Here is a 26812-nt window from a genome sequence, read left to right on the forward strand (position 1 = left end):
GAAATGAGCATGATGCCATCATAAACTCTGCAACAAATCCTGTGACACGGTCTTGCCTGAGGGTGCAGGAGATACGTAGAAAGCAAGAGAATTGCGGATGCTTAGATTAACAAATAAAATAAAGCAGAGATAAAATGACTATGGTGCTTTTCTGCTTCAGCCGCATGACATGATATATCATGCAATGCATACCCCACTTGTTATTTTGTCGTTTATTTAACTTTTATTTATTTTTACTCTTCCGCTCTTTACTTAATTCCTTCTCTAGATTATCCTATTTTGCAGCTGATTTTGAATTGAATGTCAGAAAGAAAAGAAGACAAATTATTTTTGCTTCTAAAAGGGGAAGACAATGGTTTTCTGTTTAATTTATTACAATTAATGATCGAAAAAGACCCTGTTCATACAACTGCACAAGTAGGTTAAAAATCACTTGAACATTCCAAAAACAGAATGCAAATTCAATCAATATAATGACAGGTGATTAAAACTAAGTATGATCTTCATAATATTTAATGGGTGCCACTTCCATATCAAACTGGTGAGAAGGAATCCGGTAATACCATCGAACAAATTCAATAATAATAATAATAATAATAATAATAAAAATACAACCAAAAGATTTTGAAGAAATAGACCTTCTACAATCCATTTCTTTTTCTTCTATTGCTTCAAACAAACAAACAAACTGGATTCATTTTCACCAGAAAATGAACTATATGTCACCTTTTCTTAATCTTTGCAACTTACATTCACTCTAATTCCTCCTGGCCTTCGGAAGGGCACTGGATGAGCTCTAAAATATTGACCACCTCACTCATGTCTGGTCTGTTTGATGGAACCTGAGAGGCACATATTAAACCAAGCTTTATAACTGGAATTGCCTCCTCTGCTGGAAAATTATGTCCCAGTCTCCCATCAACACAATCCTCCACCTTCCCTTCCTCTAATGCCTCCCTCACCATGTCACATAGCACCACCACATCATCCTCCATATATTCCACAGGTCTTTTTCCTGTCACCACCTCCAAAACCAAGACCCCAAATCCATACACATCACATTTCTCGGTGATTTTCACGGTTCGACATGCAAATTCAGGAGCCATGTAGCCAAGAGCACTCTGGATTTTGCTGCTCAACACACAATGATCTAACTGTGGCAACAGCCTCGCTAGGCCAAAATCTCCTACTTTTGGCTCACCAGAGCTGTCTACCAGAACATTTGTTGATTTCAGGTTGTAGTGAATAATTTTCATTCGGTGCAAATGGGCCAAACCTTTTGCCATACCCAGAACAATGTTGAACCTCTGTCGCCAAGAGAGGCAGTCTCCGTCAGGTCCATCATGGAGATGCTTGTACAAACTCCCACCAGAGATGTATTCATAAATAAGGAGTTGCAAAGATGGAGTCCAATAATAGCCTTCAAGGGCCACGAGATTATGGTGCCTGATCTTTCCAAGCTTCTTCACTTCACTCTCAAAATCTTCTTGGGCCTTGATTAAACCTGAGATGGTTAGCTTCTTGATTGCAACAGAACGTCCATCTCGAAGGACTGTTCGGTAAACAACTCCAAATCCACCACGACCAAGTTCACAGTCCTTGTTCAGTAGTGCATGAGCCCCAGTGACAAAGTCAGCATCACCAGAAAACATGACAAGCTTGCCATAGTTTGGATCATTAGTGGGGGAGCAACTGAAATCTTCACCCCCAGTTAATGTGAGTGGAGCAGCAGAATGTGACATCGAAGATCGCACATGGATATTCATGACAGTAACCGCTATTACACCCAGGGCAATAAATGCAGCTGCACCAATGGCAATGAGGGCAGAGATGCTGAGGATAATTTTGTGATGATTTGGAGAGGAAGAACCAGTAGGAGAGTTGGAAGAATTGGGGTTGAGGACAATAGGTTTAGGATGGACAGCAGGGCAGGAGCGGTTGACAATAGAACCACATAGGGATGGATTACCAGAGACAGATGAGGGAGAGAGAGTGTTGAAGAAGCCCCCCACTGGTAACTCACCTTGGAGGTGGTTGTGGGAGACATTAAAAGAAACCAGGTGGGTAAGATTTGTTAGCTCTTTGGGTAAGCTTCCAGAGAGTTCATTTGAAGATAAGTCTACATATTGAAGATCAGTGAGGTTTGCAATGCCTGCAGGGATTGGGCCAGTGAGGTTGTTCTGAGATAGGATCCTGTATACCAAATAGAACAAGAAGGGAATATATTAGAACAATGAGGGTTCCTTACCTTTTATTTTAGTAAATAATGTGTGCTCCTTACCTTACAATTTGGAATTACAAAATGATTTTTTTTTTTTTTAACAAGTGAAAACGTACAAAACAACCTTAATGTCGCCACAAAAAATAATAAGATGCATAGAAAATTAAGATCACCAAAACTATGACCATATTTCTCATTTACAGTTAAAATTCTTCACGGTTTCCCAAATATGGAGAGATTCTGTATATGGTAGTAATAATAGCCCCATTATATGCATATCTAAACAAACTTACATGAGGCAATCAAACCTGCCCGTCCGAATGAAGTCTACTGCATCCACTTCTAGCTTGCTATTTACCAACAGTTCTAATTAGGGCTACTACAAGAATTGACTTTTTTTCAGCAGTGCATAGGGAGAACGTCAGTATACGCATTATTGGGGCGGGCAGGCAGAACCTTTGGAAGAATCAGGTACAAGACAGAAAACTGCTTTGATTAACTTTTTTTATTTTTTTATTTTTGTCTTCCCACAAATCAGATATGCTACCTAAGCAATGATAAAGAGAAAATTGTAGACAGGTGTATTTTTTTTTCAGACCATAAATTTTGTAGTGCATTGTCTCCTTATCACATAGGTCCAGAGATTCTCAATCAGCTTAACGACAGAAGAAGCCAAACATAAAATAGGATAGCAAGAGAGGCCTTACAACGATGTTAGAGATGAGCAGTTCTCAACTTGCGTAGGGATTTTCCCGGTTAAGAAGTTCTTCTGGAGCCTCAGGTCCTTGAGCGAAACTGCTTCTCCAATTTCAGAAGGAATGCTTCCACTTAGCCAATTGTCGCTTAGATCAAGAACATATAAAGATTTCAATTCTCCTATGCGGGCCGGAATAGAACCTAAAAGATGATTCCTGGAAACATTCAAGAATCGCAAGGTACTAAGCACACCAATCTGAGCTGGAATTTCACCGGAAAATGCATTCGAAGATAAATCCAAAGCCCGAAGACCTTGATAAGTTGCAGCTCTTGATGCGAGCGAAGAATATTGCAGATTTCCACTGCCTCTGTTACCAAAACTCGGAAAGCTTTGTACACTCAGCTTAAAAATCCAGGAAGGAAGATTGCCTGCCAACTGATTATAGCTAACATCCATGGCCATAAGGTTAATGCAATTTTTCATAGACTCTGGAAAGCTCCCTGTAAACTGGTTCATGGATAAATTCAAATTCTTCAATAATTGAAGATTTCCTATCGAAATGGGAACCCGACCCGAAAATGTATTTGCCGAAAGATCCAAAGTCTCCAGGCGCCTCAACTCGCCAAACCATTCTGGAACCTCTCCGCTAAATGAATTTCCCCGCAAACTCATAAAAGCACATTTACCAAGTCTCTGCATTGACTCTGGGAGGCTCCCTGAAAGGAAGTTCTCACTGAAATCAACCAACTTCAAAATAAAACAACGTCCAATATCCCAGGGAAGCTTCCCGGACAAACGGTTCTTGCTTAAATTTATTGCCCTCAAATCATACAACTTTCCAATTCCTTCAGGAACCCCTCCCTCCAGCAAATTATCTGACAAATCAAGCGACTGAAGCCTTCTCGGAAACCACATTCCGGTGGGCAATTTCCCAGAAAGCTGATTAGAAGAGAAGTTAACCAACCCCAACGTCGAGCACGAGCTCAAAGACTCGGGAATAGTTCCCGTGAGATTGTTCCTAGCAAAAGAAACCGCCCTCAACGACCCACATTGTTGAAATAGGCCCTCTGGAATCGACCCAGAGAGTTCGTTCTCGCTCAAGTCAACAACTTGCAACCTCCCAAGGCGAGCAAGATCAGGGTTTATAGTCCCTGTGAAGTTGTTCTTGGAAAGAGAAAGATTTCGAAGGAATTGCAACCTCAGGAGGCCCCGATCGATGTGCCCAGAAAGAGAGAACCCGTCCAGGGCGAGCTCGGAGACCCGGTTGGTTCTGGGATCGCATTTGACTCCGACCCAGTCGCAGGGACTGTCGTCGTCTTCGTTCCATGTAACAAGCTTGCCCTTTGGGTCTTTAAGACCGGCCTTGAATACAATCAAGCCCAGAACATCGTCGTTGAAAACCGGGTCTAGAGAACGCACGAGAGCAGCAGCAAACAGAAGTAAAAGGACCGCTTCGTGGAGCATTTCTCAAATGAACTCAATCTCACTCACTGACTTAGGAAGGTTACTGTCGGTACAGAGACCACAATGAAGCTCAATGCAATGAGAGAAGGCAAAAAGAAAGGAACAACTGCAAATTCATTGTATAAACAACTCATACTAATGGGGAAGACCTTAAAAACAGAAAGACCAATCAGGAAAAATTTAAAAATATATAATCTGGGCGAAGAATCGAACACTAAGTTGGTGTCTGGAAGTCACTGATGAGGCGCCGGAAATGGTGCCGGAAGCTGGCACATGTGGCTGGATTGGAGAAGCTTGGTCAGAGGGGGAGAGGGAGCTAGAGAATTGGGAGCGAAGGAGCCGTATGAAAGTTGAGTGCGGGCGTAAAGTCTCTTCTCATACGATCTGAGGAGGGTAGAGAGGGTGAGAGAGGGCATTAAAAGCAAAAGCATTTAAAAAAGCTGAAGAGAGTGGAGGGTCTTCCGCTGCCATCGTTAATTTTTTCCTCTTTTCTTTTCTCTACTGTGGCACGCCGTGGCACTCATTTCGGTCAAACCAGCATCCTCCACGCTGGCACTTAGCATTAACTTTACTCTCTCCTATTGGCCACAGCACATTTCATTAACTACGATTTTTTCAACAAAAAAATAAATAAATAAATAAAATCGTTTATTTACCCATTAAACACATTAATAATTTTTTAAAAAATAGTCCATTTATCTATCTATGTTCTTAACTAGAATCCAAGATATTTATTTATTTTTAATATATTTTTTAAAAAAATACATACTTGCATAATCTATATATATATATCATCAACATGTTCAAATGTATATTTTATTATTTTAACATGGTTGGATATGAGAGCAAGAATTGTGGTCGACAATCTCATTGACCTTGTTTACAGTGAGTGAATAAAATAAAAATAAATAAATAAAAGAACTTTTAATGGCTATGAGAGCACCTTCCACGCCTCAGTTATGTTACCGATGTTTCGTAGAAAATAATGTATGTCCACTCCTCACACCACACTCACTCAGTCCTTTTGCTTTGAATGCGTTTTCTCGGGGGTTGTCGCAGACAGGCTTTGAGCGGCGTAACTGGCGCTTCATTAATTTTATCTAATAACAATTGTTGGACTTTTAATAAAGTATAAACGTATTTAATAAGAGAAAATATTTTTAAAAAATTTTATAATAATTAAATAAATTAATATTAATTTATAAAAAAGAAATTATGGTAATTGATTTGGTGGGGGTGGTGGGTGTGAATAACAACAACAACAACATGTATGAGTATATATGGGTGCATTTACCTTTAGCATTCGTTTAAGCTACGTTATAAAATCTAATTATAGTCACTTTAATTAATATATATATATATATATAATGATATCATATGGGGAGTAAATGCGCGTGCCCATATTATTGTCTTTCAAGTCAAGTTTCTTAGCTTTTACATTATTTGAAAGGACGAGTTTGAGTCGATTACTCTTTTTAAAATGTCAATATATGAGATAACAATTCAAAAGAGGCAGAGGCAGATGCGGATTGACAGCAGAATTTGGGTGTAAAACAAGTTTAAATTAGTAGTAGTAGTAGGTAGACAACATTATGGCTCAAAAGTAGACATACTCAGTAGTCTTCTTCATTCAGATTCCGGACTCCTAAAGCAGGAACCTCAAGGGAATCAAATCTAGGCCGCACATGAAATCAGGGCCCGAACCCATTTTGGATCTGCCTCCATATATTTTGTCCCATCTTCAATCTACATGTGTATATTTGGGTTAAATGTTTGGGCAGTCTTCAGATCACACAACGCCCTCCCCCAAAAAATGCCTTTTAACAGAAACTTGACTGCCTCTACCTCCTCTATGCATTTTGATACACTTACCCTCTCTTTTAGTAGCCGAATGCCCGAAAATACCTTTTTACAAGTTAAAACTTGAAAATTACCAAGTACAAATTATTAACATCTTAAGAAAGAACAAGACGAGTTTTCCTCCAAACTGGATTAAAAAAATTGACATGTCTCTTGAGCATGACATGCTTCTTAATGAAGAGACAAGTGACATTTTACGACCTTGGCCATCTGGTTAAGGAAATGAAGCCTAGCTTCTTTGCTCTTAATAAAAACAAAAAAGCAAACTACTAGTGTTTAGAAGCTTAAATACAAATTGGGTTTTGACTCAATTTCTTGTGTAGATGGTTTGGGCAAAGGTGATGGATTAGCTCTCTTGTGGAAAACCCAAGTTATCTTAGAGATCCAAAATTTTCCCATGAGACACATTAAATCTTGGATACATGATAGAGAGGGGAGGGAAGGACGGATGCTAGCTTGTTTCTATGGACTATGGACACCTGGAGGTGGAGAAAAGAATGGAAGGGTGAAATATGCTTAGATGTCTCAATCAACAGAAATCAAGTATGTGGTTATGTATTGGTGATTTTAACGAGATTATGTATATCATAGTGAGAAGTTTTGGGGTGCTACAGGAAGTAAAAGACAAATGGCTGTGTTTAGAGATGTATTAAAAGAATGCAAGCTGAGTGATGTAGGTTATTTTGCAATATGAGTTTAATACGGCTAAGTTGATAATGGTAGATCGAGTAGATTTGGTTTTGTGATTGCTTTTTCTGTGCAGCAGGGTGGTGGTAGCATTCTATGCGTATCAGGTTATGATATGACATCCTGTAGTATCAAATTGTCTCCTTAATAACTCATGCTTTGTACATGACTGAATAAACGTGGAAGTGTACCCCAATATACTCATTCAAAATGCAACAAAATCATTACCAACGGGCTTTAAAAGGTGCGATGCTACCATGATATGTTGCTCTACTTATTCCATGAATATACACTCAACAACAGAATTTAGACGTTTGATTGGTACACAAGCTCGCATCTGCTTCCAACTAAATTTTCGTTAAGATGTTGAGTTCAACCGTCACAAGCAATGTCGGGTTTGGAACAAGTGCATCGTGTCTATTTAAGCCAAGACTAAAAAATACATTATACTCGCCTCCATGATAACGAGGAATATTTCTAAGAGGTTCTTAAAAAAAATCTGTATAGGTTACATTGACGAAGAAAAACAGAGAAATGATGAACACAAAAGCTGGTGCTAGTCACAAGGTTGGTAACATTGCAATCCCCCAACAATCGATTGATCATGGGGAATGCGTATATGCAACTTTAGTATTGGGTGACTAGAATCTTCTCATCGTGTCTCAGTTGCAACTTTCAACATCTCTCCGTTTTCAGACATTCCCATGAATAGGCACCTCTCCTTGATTATCCAAGGGCATGTACTGTGCCATGATTGCCCGTATCTCGGAATCCATGTATCTCTGCAGAAATTCATTTAACGCTGGAAATTAGAATCACTAGGAAAGGTACGCCCCTTGATAAATTCAATCATGTGATCTGAATCTGGCCACCGACAAAGGGACATTCCCATGTTTTAATTTAACCTCATTCTAAATCAAGGACTACTCAAAGGAACTCCAGAATGTGCATAGGTTATATGAAACAGCATACATACCCGGATCCTGTACTTGTAAACTGCATATCCCCCAACCCCAGTAGCAGCCAAGCCAAGAATAATAATCCAAACAAAACTCCAGCTGACCGTGGTATTATCTTTACCTGGATTTTCCAACAGATAAGAAGCCAGAGGAAGACAAATGGCAAATTAAAGAGAAATCAGAAATCAACTGTTCCATAACAAATGACAAACGATTTGTCAAGAATCAGAAAATAAATCACTTGAATATCAAGTTAATTTTGAATCCTACAGCAATATCGTACCAACACAACAAAATCAAACAAATGAAAACTTTAGAAACAAACGTGCATTTTCAATCATGATTTATTAATGCAATTCACAACCGTCTACATGCAAACGTACTGTAGCTACATGCAAACGTACTGTGGCTACATGCAAATATTTTTCGGTAAACATAGCTTAAAGAGTATCAGGGGATAGTGACATAAAGATGAATTTCCAGCCTTGTGAATCTCCTAAAAAAACAAATAAAGCACTTAAAGATACTTACTTATACATATGTCATTTTCTTGCATGTAAAGTAGACCGCCACTACAGCTGCATTCATGACTGCCCCACGTATTCTTGCATTTGCAAGATGGGCACTGGCAAGCCAATTTCTCTTTGCACTCATCAACATCTGGACCAAGGAAACAGCAAAGAAATATTAGTGAATCAGCATAAAAAATCCTAGTTGATCCAGTGGCAATGGCAAACCTATGACTATCTTGCAGGTAACCACCCATTTCCCCTGCCCATCAGAGACCATTAACAGTGGGCCCTAGATCCCATAGATAGAACACACAAATATCCAAAGTGGAATTACTGAATTGCTATTGAAACCTAAAAACCTAAGTCGTCCTAAATTTGCTTTGTCTGTGGTTCTATCATAAATATGCTTTCAAAAGTACATTCTATTATAATTCTTTAGTATTGTAACTATGTATGTATGGCAGTGACTGGACCTTAATTTTATAAGGAAATTTCATGACAAGTGCCTGTGTACTTGGGCTGTTGCCTATTCCTACGATCAATAAAATCTTATTTGCCGTTAAAAAAAAAAAAAGGAAATTTCATGACAAGTGACCAGAGGAGCCTCAAAGTAATTTGAGGATTTTCAGTAACCTACAACTTCATCAAATCAACCAAACCTACAACTTCATCAAATCAACCATGAATTTCATAATGGATTTTATTAATTGTAGAGATCAAGGGCAAAAATACCTTCGCAGGTATTAACTCCATCACCCTTGAATCCTGGTGGACACTTGCAACCTTTTGAGTCATCCTGTTTAATCATTGGAGATTCAATTAGATAAGAAACAAGAGGACAGGACAATATGAAGTTATAAATCCCTATTTATCTAAAGCTGGATAACTTACAACACAAGCAGAGTAAGTCCGGCCTTCCTGAGTTTTCTTCCAACAACCTCCATTATTGATTTCACAATGTAGAGCTCCCGAAGCTGTTAAGCCAAGCAAAATCACAGCATAAGTAGAAATGAAATAGATAGGTAAAAGAGAAAAACAGCAGTTTTCTCATAGACCGAAACAACCCAATTAAAGCCAACACAAAAATTCTGAAAATGCCCCCACATCAGTCTCTAGATATATATATATATATATATATTTAATATCCATGGGTATCCGGGCCAGCTTGCGTGCACATCAGCCTCTAGATATTTCCACTCCCTATATAAGTTTTTTTTCTCTGATAAGTTCTTCCATTCCCTATAAGTAAGAGTCATGTAAATATAACCCTACTAATCCCACCCCTGCCACAAAAGGGGAAGAAACCACAATGCCACATTTACCAGGGAGCAAATTGTGCTACAGTTTAAGAGTTCTGTCATTACCAGCGCCATCCATACACTTATTTGGGTCATAACTTTTTGACGTCATCTTTAAATTTCTGGGAGTGCCAGCCATGTGAGTTCAAGGCAACAAAAGAATCATTGTCCAGAAATTTTAAAGATGAGCATGGAAAAAGTTTGTTGAAGCTAGCCAATAGCTTTTTAGTGTAAGCCTTGAATGAATGTGCCACCTAAACGGGTCATCTATGCATGCAAAATGGTCAATTCAAGAAGAGACAGGTAAGAAGCAAGTTGGTAGCCCACTCAAAATAAGCTCCTAGCTCCAGAGTCCTCAAAAACCATAGAGACTTGAATTATAGTTACTGGAACCTATTTCCATCATTAACAAACAAATAGCTTCATTGCAGATTGCTTGCATTTGATCTATCAGGTCTATTTCAAAACTAAACTAGCACTCTATCAGGGGGAAAATTTACCTTCACAATGAGTATAACCATCACCAACAAACTTTACACCTTGGACAACAGGGCATTCACATACTCTTCCTCGGAAAGTGTCCTAGAAGCATAGGGAGACTCAAATAAGGACCAAGAAACAAGTGAACCCATCAAAGTTCATATATATATATATATATATATATATAAAGCCACAAAACACCCCCACAAACGTTTGAGAAAATGAAAATACCTTGCATGCAGTTATATTAGTGGCCTTGTCCTGCCAGCAACCACCATTGTTGCTCAAACATTCATTTGTTTCTATATCTGAGAGAAACAATTTGTAAAATCCAAATAAATAACATGTTGAAACTAGCCCATTTTCAATGGAATAGTTGAGAACTGAGATTACAGAATAAGCAGAACATCCTTGAGGATTCCCAAACCAACCTATAAAATACAGCCTACCCACACATCTAGCTGATTTGCTTCTCTATATAAATATTATCTCAGGGAGCTCTATACTTCTGATAATAGCTTTTGAATAGGAGATGTGGGGGAATAAAATGTTTGATAGGCATCCTACTTATCAACTCATTATAGAAATGAGACCAAGAGGGTTCAGAAAAATGAAACCAAGATGTTTGTTTTGCCTTTTGTATGGTAAATAGAAGCCACAGTAACAACTCCTTCATTAAAAGGCTACACACACACCTACACCCACATACGTGCAATGGAACAAAGAAGGTTTCAGAAAAGTGAAACCAAATTAATTTGTTTTGCCTTTTGTATGGTACATAGATGCCACAACAACCACTCTTTTGTTGAAAGGCAACACACACCCACAAAACCCACAAGGGTAGATGAAGACCTTCACTTAAACAAATGGCAGGCTCTGTGGTCTCTTCAAAACCTGCACAGATGGCCTTGAGAACTGCTACTTTGTCCAACTTCCCTGAAGCCATTATTACAATCAAAATTAAAAATAAAAATAAAAAATAACAAAGAAAAAATAAAAACTATATGAAAAAACCAAAGATTACAAAGCATCCATGCAGTAAATAGCTAACAAGATCCAGAACAAGGCGTCAAACCTCTATACTGTCTGTTATTTATAACAAGAGTTGGTAATATTGTAACATCTCCACGGGAACCCTTGCCAATCTGAAAACCAGAATTGTAAAAAAGCAAGATGAGTGAAACATAGTATGGAAAAATTAGATATTGAAGAGAGAAAGCCATCAGTGCATTGTGAACTGTTAACCTTCTAAATTTCTAAGTGTTTACCTGTGCATCCTGTTCAGCTTTAAGAAGTGGGTTGTCCACATCTGCAGTAGTGTCTCCAACGCATTTTTTTATCTCCTTGAGATCAGCCCCTGTTAAATTAAATCACAGGAAAATGTTAATGACATTAGCTTTCAATTCTTTAGGTATATGCAATAAGTAAGTCTTTAAATATGGAATATAAGCTTGCTCTCATCTACTAGTACCTACTACCTAATAAATTAAGAGTGTCAAAAACCAATCACAATGAGAAGTAAATGCATCTCCAAGAGCCCTATAAAATTAAATATAACATGACATTCTGAGGCATTGTGTGCAAGCAGAAATATCCAAATTAATGGAGTTCATAAATTGACAAAAGCACACAAAATAAGAAGCAAAAAGATAGTGTCATAGCTAAAACAAAGGCCAACATTGATTTCAATAAGGTGTTGTAACTTAAATTCAACACAGAATGAACAATTAAGGTAATGAATAACGCCAGCATTAGTCACTAGAATGTTAGCAAAATATGTTGAACAATTCAATTCACAGAAAAGCTCATATATCACTCATCGAAGATGTCACTGGAAAACACCTTGATTACAGATGGTTCATGGTGACAATATACTCTGAACCAAAAATCTAGCATAATTTGACAAATTTCATAAAAGAAAAATCAGAACTAAATAGAGTGATTGAGGAGAAGTAACAAACATGAAAACATTATAATGATCTTAATGAGTGACATCCTTGTACATAGATTGCCAAGGAAACATACATTGATATTTTGAAATGCAAGCATCTATATTAAGTCTTCAACATACCAAGTGACTGGATAACTTGATTTGAGCAGTCTTCAGTGTACTTCTTCTCTTTCATTGGGCAACGGATTGCAAAATCTGCCACGTAGTCCCACCAAAGCCATGGCTTTCCACTTTCATTTGCAACCTTAAAAAAGCAAACTTCACGTAGATTTTGAACCACAACATCCTTTCCATCATACCCTCTGCTGAAATCCTGCTCAGGATCTGGAGCACAGTACCTCCCATGATTGATACACTGAGACTTGCACTGTTTGCTCAAAATAAAAGCTTCTGGGCAGTACCAAGTTATATAATGCGGGGTGAACTGTGTGTACCCATTCTTCTCAAGTATCTGAGCTGCTCCTTTGAAGCTCTTTAAAAATTCAATCTGACTGTCACACTTTGGCCCACATTCGTCATTGCTATTTGTCCAAAACTCGTACTCAACCCGCTCATCAGGATGTGGAAGAGCCTCAGACCAATCAAGATTTATGTTAACCATCTCTCCTTTAGATATAACTTTTTTAATGCTATCCCCCAAAGACTTGCTAATAAGTGCTGAAGGAATGGTGATGTTCTGTAGATAATCAGCATCAGCGTTCTCTTCTTCAGGAGTGTCCATGGTAATTAATGGTTCAATCCTGTCATCCGCAACAAGAATAGCTGCTGCTCCACCTTTTTGTGCGTTCCATGCCTTCAAGGTGAAGAAACAATCTGCAAGCACATCCAAGTTATGGATGAAAACTTCCATTCAAAAGAATTCAACCAAAAAAAAAAAAACGAATTCCAAAAATATGTAAGCAGCCGTTCAATTTAGTCACAGCCCTAGGAAAATCAACATAAGAAATAGGGTAAGATTTAAAGATCTTATGCCATAAAATAACACTGATGGATAAGCAAGATATTCATTTGCATGCATATAAGATGACAGTTTAGTAATACATTCAATCCAAAAAACAGAAACAAATAGACCCAAGACAAATTTCAAAACTTTGCACCCCGGACTTCAGTCAACTAGACGGAAAGATTAAAATCAATGGGGGAAAAACTTCCTTATAAGAACCTTGATGAAGAGAAACTAAGCTCCAGTTGTCAACTTAATATATTTACAAGATAAATGTGTGAGTGACAAGATTATACAATACATAGACAGCATCCGATCTGTCATGCCATAATTAGCATCCTAACAGTCATATCGAGATGCAATTCAAATACCTACGTCATTACCTCGATAAGATAAATTGGTTCACAGAATTAACCATCACCAAAAACGGAAAGTTTAACCCCAATTGGCAATCTTTCATTCTGGGTAACTCAACATTCAAAGGGAAGAAAAAAATAATACCTTACAAACAAATTCAAAGCACATAATCTCTTATAAGGAACTTTAGAAAGAAAAAAAGGCTGACCTCCTCTATCGACGAGTAGAAAGGTAGGCAGAGCTCCGGGCTTGGACTTGAAGGAGATATCTACGTCATCAAAACTCTTGCATGCCTTTTGATTGGCTTTGGGGTACGTCACAATGCCAACCATGGTTCCTCCATACTGAGGAACTCCAAAATTTCCAATTGCACATTCATATACACCCTTCAACGAGTTCGGTGAAGAAACTCTTAAGCTGTTCTTCTCCACCACAAACCTTGCCACACCAAAACCGCACAACATGAACCAAAAAAACGCCAAAAGCCCTAGCTTTTCCCCCATCTTGTCACCCTCGACCAATCAACTAAGAGAGAAAAACCCAGATCAAGAAATCCAACTTACTGCGCTTACATCAAAAATCCCACAAAACGAAAACTCGATTAAAGTGAATGAAACCAAATCTGATAAACTAAAGCTCTTTTTTCTATTAACGTTTCGATTTTTTTAGAACCCAGATCAGAATCGACTACTATTTACGGTGAAAGCTATCCGGGTCTTGAGCTGAAACTGGAAAGAAGCGTACAAAGGGGGATGTTCGTTTGTGCGTGTTGGGAGAAAAAAGTATCTTGAGGGGGAGAATCGACTACGAGGAGGAGGGTCGGAATTGAAAGACGTGTCAATTATGCTCAATTGTAATTTCAATCCTCTCGGCATATATAAATTAAATTACACCCTCTTCTCTAGAAACATTTTGTGAGTCAAAGACCAAACCGCCTTTAATTGAGTAAGGATCCGACTATATGCCGCCCCCATTCATACGTCCTGTGGTTTTTTTTTTTTTTTTTTTTTTTTTTTTTATATATATTTTTATCACTTTCTTAATAATTAAGTAAAAAAAATATACATTTAAAATTATTTTCTTAATTCTTAATCACTAAGTTAAAAAAAAAAATAGTTGCCTTTTATGCGATGGTTTTTTTTTTAAAAGATGTTTTTATTTTTATTTTCTAAGATTTGAGAGAAAATCGATACGTGATTGAATGCAACACAGGTGTCAATTTGGGCTTTTGAAGAAGCAACACACTTTGGTCACTTCTACCAAGTCTTCTAATGAAACTCTTCTATTGGATAAATTGAGGAGTTCTAATTAAATCAAAATTCCCGAAAGCCTATATATCAGTAGTCATGTTTGCACAAGTTTTATTTTCGATATGGGCTTTTTTTTTTTAATTTTTATGTCCATTTTAATTTATATATCGAAGCTAATATTATTATACATCAAAATAAAAGCTTATTTCATGAATTCTTTTTATCATAAAAAATGATTTATACCTATGCACACTTTTTTCAAAAAATTTAAAAAAAAAAAAATAGATAAAGCATGTTGTGCGATGCTTGTGCCGTAAGAGGCGGAAGGGAAGGGACGCAATTGAAAAGTAAAACACTTTAACGGCCAGCAATTCAGTGACACGAAATTTAAAGCAAAAGGCTGTCCACGTTGATGTTGACATCCATACGTAATATTATACACTATACAATTATCTTATTTATATTCTATTATATATGATATAGCGTATTTATCATAATTAATAATAAAAAAATATACATTAAATAATTATTTAATTGTGATAAATGTGTCACATCTTATTTAATGAAATATAAATAAAATAATAATAATATAGTGTATAAAATTTTCTCTCCCAAAATGATATTTAGTATGATTTTATATAATGTTTTATATTTATAAAAAAAAATAGTTAAATTATTCTTTAAAAAAAAATACGAAAGAAAGATGTGCTTGGCTGCCCACCATCCATAGGCTATTTTAAATATTTGTTAGTCATATTAAACATTTTAAAATTTTGCCAAAAGCTTGATAGACTGATAACATATAATCCAGTTTTTCAGATAGACAACCTTGTATTAAAAAAATAAAAAAAAAATTCTAAAATTTCAAACATTTTTATAATTATGCAAAGAGTAATGGATTGATTAATGGTACGTGAAAAAAAAAAAAAAAAATCTCTTGTTCGAAAGCAAAAATATGAACAAGAAATAAAAACGTAAAAAAACTATAAAAAGAAACGCAAAAGAAAAATTTGAAAAAATAAAATGGAATTGAACTAATTGCATGCAAATTAACTTTGAAGCATTCATATTAAAAATTAAATAAACGAAGAATATAAATATTAAGTTTAGAAGTTGTTGTTGTGAGTTAAAAAACAAACCCCACCACCACCTTAATTAATTGCATCAATATTAATATTACAATATTGATTAATTAAGATCTGCGGTAGTACGTACTAGACTGTCCCATGCTCATCATCATCCGCACATCCAAAGCAACCCATGACTGTGTAACAAATTGCCAACAACCATCTTCCAATATTACAACTGAATAAGAAATTGGCATTGGAAGAGACTCGGAAACAACAACGCGCTTCAGGATAATCTTCTCCATGAGGATGATGATGATGATGATGGACGTGAGCATACTGATGAGGATGCGGATGATTACCCACACCCATGGCCTTGAAGATTCTTCACTTCCTAGCCTGCTTCAACGTCGACGTCTATAAATAATAAAACGATCAAATTAAGAATATGATTTACCATAATCGATACTCAAACCTTTATATTAATTCTCGTACCCAAGGCCGCGTGGTGGTTATGGCGATGATGATCAGCAACGTCTAGCTAGGGAAGTTTCCTTTTGTAATTTAAGAAGACATCAGAGAGAGTGAGGGAGAGAATACAATAATTCAGTGGCTTTAAAGCTATTTTTATTCCTCATGTTATTCTTAGGAACACTTGTGGGCGTAATAACAAAGCTCTCGACAAGTTGTCCGAAGAGAGTGAAGTTGTGAGATAGAGAGAGTGAGATGTATTCGCACATGCACAAAGAAACTGACTGTATATGTATCATTGATAAGGACATGCATAAACAAAGTTTTAGCATTGTTTCCAAGTGGACATCAAAGGACAATGTTAGGATGTCTATAAATATGCTCTTCCTAATACAAATGAGTTTTTTTATTTATTTTTAAATACTTTTGAAATATCTTTAATTATTAAGAAAAAAATTAAAAATATATAAATTCACTAATAGTCACATTCTTAATTATTAAAAAAATAAAAATATACAAATAAATATATTTAATAGATATATTTAATAGTTATATTATCATTTTCCGAACATAAAACATTTGTTAATTAAAAAGATTGAACTCCTCGTAATTTGATAATTGTAGCTTAGTCCAAGAAGCAGAGAGGAAAATATAAAGAAGAAAAAGTCTGGTTGCAACCGGTTTTAGGGAACCGGCGTCATCGTTGTCCTACGTGGCACGTTCCCGAAACGGCGTCGTATCGATTAGTATTCGTTCTCAATTTCCCTCCCTCCCCCCTTCCTTGGTTTTTCATTTCCCCTCTCGATTGTTCGAGACCCTTTCCCCCCTTCCCCTCCATCCACCCTTCCTTGGTTTTTCAGATTACCTCTCAAAGGTCCGAGACCCTTCCCCTCCCTCCCCCTCCCCCTTCCCTCTTCCCATCGTCCTCCCCGTGTTGTCTTCCACCCTATCAGTTGTCTTCGTCCTTCCTTCCATCGTCGTCGGCGCTTTCTTGTGTATCTTCTTCTCGGTAGACCCACAAATATGTACCCCTTTCATCTTCTTCAGCAGATATTTGATCTCTAACTCACAGAGCAGCCCCTGTAGGCCATTGGTCTTCGGCTTCGTGCCGAAGAGCCCACGAACCACAGAGTCGATTTGTGACCCACGAACCACAGAGTCGATTTTTGGTCTCCACTCCACCAGATCTGAAATAAGCCCCGACAGAAACCCTAACCCTAACACCGACTGAAACCCTAACCCTAACATCGCTCTGTCTTGAAGCAGGTTAGGTTTCGGTAACTTGAGCTTGTTGTTTTGGTTTTAGTTTCCAACATTCTAGAGTATAGCTTTGTGGTCATGTGTGATTGTTAATATTTAACAGTGTTCTTGTGAAGTGTTTAATTGTTATTTGCTTTTCTAGTTCTTTTTATAATAAAACTGTTAAATTTGAAGACTTGGTTTGGGATTCCATTGTTAGGTTTCGGTGACTTGAGCTTGTTGTTTTGGTTTTAGTTTCCAACATTCTAGAGTATAGCTTTGTGGTCATGTGTGATTGTTAATATTTAACAGTGTTCTTGTGAAGTGTTTAATTGTTATTTGCTTTTCTAGTTCTTTTTATAATAAAACTGTTAAATTTGAAGACATGGTTTGGGATTCCATTGTTAGGTTTTGGTGACTTGAGCTTGTTGTTTTGGTTTTAGTTTCCAACATTCTAGAGTATAGCTTTGTGGTCATGTGTGATTGTTAATATTTAACAGTGTTCTTGTGAAGTGTTTAATTGTTATTTGCTTTTCTAGTTCTTTTTATAATAAAACTGTTAAATTTGAAGACTTGGTTTGGGATTCCATTGTTAGGTTTTGGTGACTTGAGCTTGTTGTTTTGGTTTTAGTTTCCAACATTCTAGAGTATAGCTTTGTGGTCATGTGTGATTGTTAATATTTAACAGTGTTCTTGTGAAGTGTTTAATTGTTATTTTCTTTTCTAGTTCTTTTTATAATAAAACTGTTAAATTTGAAGACTTGGTTTGGGATTCCATTGTTAGGTTTCGGTGACTTGAGCTTGTTGTTTTGGTTTTAGTTTCCAACATTCTAGAGTATAGCTTTGTGGTCATGTGTGATTGTTAATATTTAACAGTGTTCTTGTGAAGTGTTTAATTGTTATTTGCTTTTCTAGTTCTTTTTATAATAAAATTGTTAAATTTGAAGACTTGGTTTGGGATTCCATTGTTAGGTTTCGGTGACTTGAGCTTTTTGTTTTGGTTTTAGTTTCCAACATCCTAAATATGATTGAACAGTTGGCCATACAGCCACTTGGTTTTGGTTATATTTTGGTACTTTGTATCTAATATGATTGAACAGTTGGCAATCATGCCACTTGGTTTTGGTTATATTTTGGTACTCTGTATCCAATATGATTGAACAGTTGGCCATACAGCCACTTGGTTTTGGTTATATTTTGGTACTCTGTATCTAATATGATTGAACAGTTGGCAATCATGCGACTTGGTTTTGGTTATATTTTGGTACTCTGTATCTAATATGATTGAACAGTTGGCCATACAGCCACTTGGTCTTGGTTATATTTTGGTACTCTGTATCTAATATGATTGAACAGTTGGCAATCATGCGACTTGGTTTTGGTTATATTTTGGTACTCTGTATCTAATATGATTGAATAGTTGGCCATACAGCCACTTGGTTTTGGTTATATTTTGGTACTCTGTATCCAATATGATTGAACAGTAGGCCATATAGCCACTTGGTTTTGGTTATATTGTGGTACTTTCTGTATCCAATATGTTTGAACTGTGTTATATATCTTTTTATTGTGGAAAATATATATTACTTACCAACTAATTTTGGGAAATTAGTCTTTCCTTTCTCTCCTTTGTTTCATCTTAGAAATGTCATCATCCTCATCAATGTCTTATTCATCTTTTGTCACACGTACCACGGCTCAACCATTGTGCTGCTGTGGGGTCAAAGCCACACTTAAATACTCAACTACGACAAAATACCCTGGCCGGCCATTCTTAGGGTGTCCAAAGTACAACATAGAGGTAATTACATCTGTATCATATCCTTTGTTTCCCAACTCCATTTCTTTATGTGTTGTCTAACATCTTTGTGTAACAATGGTCAGGGATTACCCTTCTGCAAGTTTTTCCAGTGGGCAGATAGTAATCAAGTGACTGAGCTCCAGCTCCAAGAAAGAATCATGCTCTTGTTACAGAGGGAGAAAGATCTGGAGAAAATAGTCCATCTTCTCGAGAAAAGGGAGATCGACCTGTGGAAGATAGTGGATCAGCTTGAGAATGAGTTGGTGCGTCACACAGAAGATGGAGATATTCAGAGGGAGCGGAAACTGAGTTCTACACTTTTTAGTGGTTTTGCATTAGTGGTAGTATTAATTTGTATTGGACGTTTGATGCTCTTGTATTAGAGGAGAGGGTACTGAATTCCAGCCCAGTGTTGTCATTAGTAGATTTCGTAGCCCCATTTTTGGGAGAAACTTTTCTAGGTCTTTTGGTGGTTTTGTTTTTGTATCTAAATGCACTGAGTAATCATCTGTAACTTGCCCCATTTTGTTGGAGTATGTAATGCACTGAGCATTATTTATTCCTGACTAATGTAGTAACCAATCTTATTGTAATGAGATTGGGTCTTATATTTCTTGTTAAACCTGAATTCAGAGGGATCAATGCAGGTCTTTATAAATCAAATACTTTGTTTCAATATAAGACACATTCATTAGAAGTTGGGTTGTATTTTTTGTTTCCAGAAATCAATCAAATACTTTTCGTAGACTACTCAAACCATGCATAACCTGTATACAAACAGGTATCATAACCTTCAAAATCTCGTGCAAAACCATACTCATTTGTACTCATACCTAGTAGTACATGCACCGGATGCACTACAACACATGCACTATCTTACCTTACCCACGCAGATAAGCTCTTCGATTAGTGAGCACTATCTTCATCACCTATACACCCTTTGATTACCACGCAAGTATCTTCATCCGAAACATCCTCATCCAACACTACTCCATTTCTTCATATTGCCAACTGCATGCACTATAACCCCCCTCATCACATACAACCCAGAAAGCTATGCCAACTACATGCACTATAACCAATCCCTTTACATTTTTCCAGCCAAATACAACTATAAACCCAAAAACCAGTCCAAAACATTTAAAATCTCATGTGTAACCAATCCAAAACATAACTGCCAAGCAAATTCAATATAAGGACATGTATTCCATCTCAATGAGTGTGTATCCAATCCATTTCATAACACCTATACAAAATCAACACAAACCATTCATTACATAAAAAATCAACCCAAACCTTTGCTTTTCTGGTTGCTCTTGTACAAAATCAACCCAAAATCATTAAACTTGCTCAAAGCCATATTTATTGAAGATGTTCACTATGCCAAATTTCATTTCACCAACAGTTCTCAAATAACAATATTATATTTTTAACATGCTCTCGTGGTAACTAGTATTTCCAGCCAAACCGCATCAACCTACACACAATATGAGAGCTATATCAATGGCATGCCAAATCATAACTAGTTACCAACATGCATTACACAAACCATAATACCATCTAAATCTCGTGCCCTGCATGCACTTTTTGTACTCATGACAATCATTGCATTTTGGCTGGTTGTGAACCATCCAATACAGCCGGAAGCGGTTGTGATCCATCCAACCCAACAAGCATCTGTAGACCAAGAGAAGGATTATATCACAGCCGAAATATATTACTCTTATAAATACCGATGAACCACAAGTTGGGATCCCCTTACACTTTCTTGACTTTGCACAAATGTTTCTTGGGGCTGGGCTTCAGTTATGTAGGGAGCTGGTATAGATTCTCGAACAGCCTGATTCAAAATGAGAGCAATGATTCAAAATCAAATATAACTATAATTTTATAATCTTGTGAATCAAACAAATGTAAAAATCAACATTATTACTTGCTCAAAGCCAAATAAATTCTTGCACACGTCTACGACTGGTGTATCTTCTCCATCTCGCTGAAAATAATATATCAAATATGTCATGTATAACCTTTAGCATCAACAAGGGATAAACAAAAAGAATTAATATAAGGACCTGTTTGCGTTTTCCCTTTCCCTGAGCTCGCTTCGTCTTCTCCTTTACTTTTCGTAGGTCTCTCTCCATCCTGGATGCTCTCCTCAGAGATGGAGGTCTCCCTTTCCCTCTCACAACATGTGGACTGAGTACTTGTTTTGAAGAACCAATAGTAGCCGAAACATTTATCGTACCATCAACATTGGGACAACATGGGGGATCTTGATTGCCAGAATACAGCTCAATCATTGCATGCAACTTATTAGTTGCATCCAAAGTATGTTCTCTCGAACCCGCAGTATGAGTAATCATCTTATAACATATGTTCAAAAGACTTGAATAAGCTATAGAATCCTCCCATTGCTGTACTGTGTCGTAGCTGCTGTGGATTAACATGTATCTTCTTTTGATGTCCTTCCTCCACCGATCCAAAATGCAGGTATCAGGCAATGATTTAATCCCATTACATTTGAACACAGCGAAGATGTGCCTGCACACTATCCCCCTCATTTCAAACAACCCACAAGAACACTTGGCAGCTGTATCTTCCGAACTAAAGACCACTGAATGTGTAACCAATTTAGTGAACTCTTCGAGACAAACTTCATCCTCCACACCATAGGTCTTTATAGTACCATCCACTTTCAGTAAAACTGGGTCCAAGTCGATAACGCGGGCAAGTTGTTGCTGAACTTCCCTAAACTTTCCATTCGTGTACAAATCTTGATATCTCTTTTCAATGGGAGATCTTGAGATGCAGGGAATAGTGACATTAAATGAGTGGAAATCCGCTACATTTTCATTCTTAATTTTCTTTTTCAAGGCATTATCATATTGATCGACAAACTCTTTCAAGTTTGTCTTCGCATGAACATAGCCGTCAAAAAATGCATTCATGCTCTCGCTCCGCTGAGTTGTACTCATTCCAGCCCAAAAAACCTCTCTCAAGAAGGCCGGTACCCAGTACTCACGCTCAGTGTATAAACTCTGCAGCCATGCATTCTCATGCAAGTTGTACATGGTGATGAACTGATCCCAACATTTCTCAAAATCTTCCCGACTTTGGCTGTCATACACACATCTCATTAGTGCAGTTTTCATTCCAGTCTTGTAGGAAGCATAGCTCCCAAGCTTTTCGTGTACTTTCCTAAGTATATGCCAAAGGCAGAATCGATGCCGGCTCTCAGGGAAAACAATTGAAATAGCATTTTTCATCGCACTGTCTTGATCAGTGATAATAGCCTTAGGGGCTATACTATCCATACACTGCAACCAAGTCTGAAATAACCACACGAATGTCTCCGTATCCTCTGAGAAAATCAAGCCAGCTCCCAACAAAATTGATTGCCCATGGTGGTTTACACCAACAAATGGTGCAAAGGGCATCCCATATCGGTTCATCAGGTATGTGGTGTCGAATGTGACCACATCATCGAAATATTGGTAGGCTGCTCTACTACGGGGGTCCGCCCAGAATATATTCTTTAACCTCCCGTCATCATCCAGGTCCATTAATGCAAAGAACCCCAGATTTTTGTACTGCATCCGTAAAAAGTAGTCTCGAAGCGCCCCAGCACCACCTGCGCCCAGTCGTAGATGTCGTGCCTTGTCGATGTAGTTACGACAATCATTTTCCAGAAACGGGAGGTTCTCAAATCCACCCGTGCCAACAACAAGAGATCCGAAACTCTTATTCATTCGGATGCCAGCCATATCATTTGTATCAAGGACCCTTTTTACGGATTCACTTACTTCTCTATTACATCGAAAGAAGCGTGATTTCTTTGGGCTAAGGTTGTGGTTATGGATATTGTGAACGGAATTCAGCTGAAACTTTCCATCAGGAGTTTTTGAGGCATTAATCTTTGCCTTACATTCAGTCTTTCCTGTCGGACGAGGGTTGGAGACATTCAAAATTCTATTCTGGGCCTTCCCACCACGGGCACAGGCAAGCGTAACATATCTAACAGTCTCATCCTCTCCCCTCTCACTTCTTTTTGTCATCACCCCAAACCCGTATTTCTTCCCATATTCCTTATAGTAACTCATTAAATCTTCTAAGAAATTAAACTCCATCTTGGACTTTGGCACATCATCACCATCCACTTGCACTTTCTCAGATTCTCCGGCACTGGATATGGGGGTTTCAGTTTCCCCACCATCGGGTCTATTATCTTGTGCGCGTGGTCCATTAGCAAAACATTCATCAACTCTAGAGGATGTACATGGCGATTCGGTTTCCCAACCATCGGTTCTATTATCCTCGTTACCTTGGAATTTGCTCGTAATGGAGCCTGTACTAATACGAGATACCGGCCCTTCCATGCCATGTTGAAAGGGGTAACTACCATTCTGGCAAAAAGAAAAAAACAATGCAATTAAACTCCTTTAAAAAACCAGGTTGAATTATAATAACATCTAACTCAATATGACATCACTACCTGTAAGTGCATTGGATATTGGTTGGCACTAGGATATGCTAAAAACCCGGTGACCACGCAGGCATTGGTCCATAGTAACCGTGCATGTAATTTGAGATGTTTGGAGAAGTTGATGATATGTCCTAAAATGTTTTGTAATAAGTTATTGATGTGTATTGAAAATAAATACTAATAAACAAATAATGTTTTCAATATATTAAATAATATAACATACCGCGGGTGGGGGATTTGAGCTAGATGGCCGCAAAAAAAATGGGTCTTCTTTTCCGTTTCCCATTCTAAGAGGGAGGCAAATGAATTGTCAATAGTAGTATTATATAACTTACACCACATTAAAATCTATAAACTAATATATAAAACATGATCAAAGATATGTATATCTACAAAAAATCCAAAACATCAACATTACTAGGAAGGAAACAATGTATTGCAAATGCTTTCCAACCAATCACTTGGAATATATAAAACCAACAAAGTTATCATTGACTATAAATTTGCAAATCTAGAGAACATTGACATAGATTTGGTACCTACTCAAACCATTCTAAGTATGGTTTTCCAAGTTGACAAAATCTTCTTCTAGCAAACATTCAATTTGTCTTGTCAATTTTTTTCCCTCTTTAGATATTTGATCTCTAAATATCTATCCTACTCACCCTCGGAATTGATATCTAAATAAATATTGGCATGTTCTATTTTAATTCATAAAGCAATTTCTGTAGTGGACTGATTGTTTTGTTTTAGACATGAAGACTTGCTCTTGAGAGATATCAATACATATCAACCAATAAAAGCATCATTAGATATAGTAAAGAGACTTGGAGCCACATGGTTAAATTTATATTTAGTCATCCGAAAATATGAATACTTGCTCATGACTAAATATAGCAAATATGTAGTCAGCTAATATTTAGTCAGATTTTTGGGTTATATTTGAAAATTTAATCAATCAACTACCCTACTGTTAAGAGATTATCATGGGCATTAAAAACTTTAAATCTTTCATATCACACTTGTAGGAGACTTTTCCCCGATTTCAAGAATTGTGATCGATTCTCCCCCCAGAGTGGATTGTTGGCGATGACTTGGTGAAGGGAATCTATGAGAGAAGGCTCTCGAACCAGGTTCCGACCAAATAGAATGCAAACAGTGTAACTAGTCTAAGGGCAGCTTGAAAGGAATGGATAGGCGTAGGTTGCAATCTTGATCTTTATGATTCAACTTCTCTTTGCGAGCTAGCCGCTCTTCTCAGAACCTGGGGGAGAGATTAAAAGTTGTCTCTTGAGCTCAGGTAGCTCCTTCTTAATTGATTGCCAAATCTTAATCGAATTGCCATGCTCTAATCAAGGAGCGACCAATGAAAATAGAGTTACAAGTTCTAGGGTGAAAGACTCTGATCTTGGGCTTTTAAACATCAAGCTTGTGGATAGGCCTCTCTCTTCCTTCTTCGAATTCAAGCCGGGATTCATCTCAAGAAATTCCTTTTGGCTCGACAGATGAGATGAGAAGGAATTTTCACATTTGGCTGAATGCACAAAATCGTGTATATAAATAAGATTAGTTGAACTCTTACTGTGATCGTAATCGGTGCCGTTGTTCTTAGTCTCGAATCATCCTTACCTTCTTCCTTTTTGGTTAAACAAAGTGAAAATCCATTTATATATGCTTAGTGCAAACATGAAAGACCGGGTTGGCTGATAGATACGTGGCACCACAATGTCTGACACGTCTATTCTCTAAAGATTGCATATGCCGGATCCTTTATCGTCACTACAGCCTACAACCGAGCATACTTTTCAACAAGCATTCTTCGAGATAGAGGCAGGAGAAGCTTCTACTCCAAACCATATGCTCATAGCACAAACCAACAAGTTCCTGCAATGCCACCTGAGATAAGTGAATGGAGCTGAAGTTCAATATAAAGTACATCTCCCCTTCGATCCACCCTTTACTAAAGAAGTTATGGGCATGCCTCTTCCTCCCAAGAAAAAGAGGAACAAATTGCAAAACCCAACCACTTCACCTGCTTCATTGCCTCCAACCCTTTCTTGTACCTATGTTGAAACAGAATGGTTTCATGTTCCTAGCTCATACAACCACTGCACGAGTGGAATACTACTTAGTCAAGTAAAAGGGCCAAGGTCTTACAGCTCGATCACTATATCTTTTCTCTTTCTTTATCTCTCCTCTATAGAAAAATGGGTGATATGTGGCATGCCTCAACCAACAGGGTATATAGCAACTTATGCCATATCTCCTTAACAGCAATCTCCCGTCTTCACCTCGACTACTTTTTTGGGGGTCAGTTCCAATTTTCTGTCCGGCTTTGCCCCTTTCCTTACTTACCACTGCTCAACTAGGGAAGCGTCCCCGACATGGGTTACATACAAATCCAATCGATTATATGAGATATAAGCTTTGTTGATCCCCTGCATCAGTTCTTGGTCATGCTACAACGAAAGAGTGATTTTGAGGTCAATCCTTTAGTGCTGAAAAGCTGTACCGACCCTTCTCCCTAGCTTTTCATATTTTGAAGTCATTGTGGATGGCACGAGTTGAGGAGTCGAGTAGGGTAGTAAACCAACACTAAAATGTGAAAGCAGAGAATGTAGCACCACATGTAGAAGTAGAGCCCCAACTATGCAAGCATCATTCCTTCTAGTTCGTACGATCCCAGAAGCAGCTTCCCCACCATCTCGCCTAGTTAGAGTGCCATTTGGAAAATCTGTATTATCTTTTTAAATAAAACCAAGTAAAGTAGCTAGTGCATCTCCTTTCTTGCAGAATCTCTACCTATAGGTCAGTAGCCCAGTTTTGATTGAATATTCTTACCCGCGCTTCCAGGCTTCCTAAGGGAGTTAGCTTGATCCCCCGATTCTACTAATGCATTCCTTCTCTTATGGCTTAGAAATCCAATAACATCGTTGTTAGTCAGGCTGGCATCACATGGAAAAGGATATAAAAAGGCTAGTTTAAATGCGTAAGAGAGCCCTTCAGGAACTATCAAAGAGAATGAAAAGGTTGGTGAAGATAGATTGCTACTGTTGATCTCTCCTAGGTAGA

General features: G+C 37.6%; 4 protein-coding genes across 4 annotated transcripts; 1 reads left to right on the forward strand and 3 right to left on the reverse strand.

Moving 5' to 3' along the window:
• Positions 1–560: 560 nt before the first annotated feature.
• LOC122279408 (leucine-rich repeat receptor-like protein kinase PXC2) lies at positions 561–4842 on the reverse strand. Its single transcript, XM_043090055.1, has 2 exons — positions 2929–4842; positions 561–2193 (listed from the first exon to the last, which is right to left on the reverse strand). The coding sequence occupies exons 1-2, from the start codon at positions 4380–4382 to the stop codon at positions 753–755; spliced, it is 2895 nt and encodes a 964-aa protein (XP_042945989.1). The 5' UTR covers positions 4383–4842; the 3' UTR covers positions 561–752.
• Positions 4843–7247: 2405 nt separating this feature from the next.
• Positions 7248–14337, reverse strand: LOC122279230 (vacuolar-sorting receptor 1-like). Its single transcript, XM_043089684.1, has 12 exons — positions 13638–14337; positions 12250–12942; positions 11447–11535; positions 11254–11323; positions 11031–11114; positions 10410–10486; positions 10199–10280; positions 9292–9374; positions 9133–9196; positions 8420–8548; positions 7906–8009; positions 7248–7711 (listed from the first exon to the last, which is right to left on the reverse strand). The coding sequence occupies exons 1-12, from the start codon at positions 13930–13932 to the stop codon at positions 7622–7624; spliced, it is 1860 nt and encodes a 619-aa protein (XP_042945618.1). The 5' UTR covers positions 13933–14337; the 3' UTR covers positions 7248–7621.
• A 4764-nt stretch (positions 14338–19101) lies between these two features.
• Positions 19102–19640, forward strand: LOC122278726. Its single transcript, XM_043088908.1, has 2 exons — positions 19102–19257; positions 19341–19640. Exons 1-2 carry the CDS (start codon positions 19102–19104, stop codon positions 19638–19640), a joined length of 456 nt encoding a protein of 151 aa, XP_042944842.1.
• A 1219-nt stretch (positions 19641–20859) lies between these two features.
• LOC122278727 (protein FAR1-RELATED SEQUENCE 5-like) lies at positions 20860–23633 on the reverse strand. Its single transcript, XM_043088909.1, has 5 exons — positions 22269–23633; positions 21330–22169; positions 21191–21250; positions 21020–21097; positions 20860–20934 (listed from the first exon to the last, which is right to left on the reverse strand). Exons 1-5 carry the CDS (start codon positions 23631–23633, stop codon positions 20860–20862), a joined length of 2418 nt encoding a protein of 805 aa, XP_042944843.1.
• Positions 23634–26812: the final 3179 nt, after the last annotated feature.

Source organism: Carya illinoinensis, chromosome 10 (assembly GCF_018687715.1).
Source record: "Carya illinoinensis cultivar Pawnee chromosome 10, C.illinoinensisPawnee_v1, whole genome shotgun sequence".
In the NCBI taxonomy this organism is placed as follows: domain Eukaryota; kingdom Viridiplantae; phylum Streptophyta; class Magnoliopsida; order Fagales; family Juglandaceae; genus Carya; species Carya illinoinensis.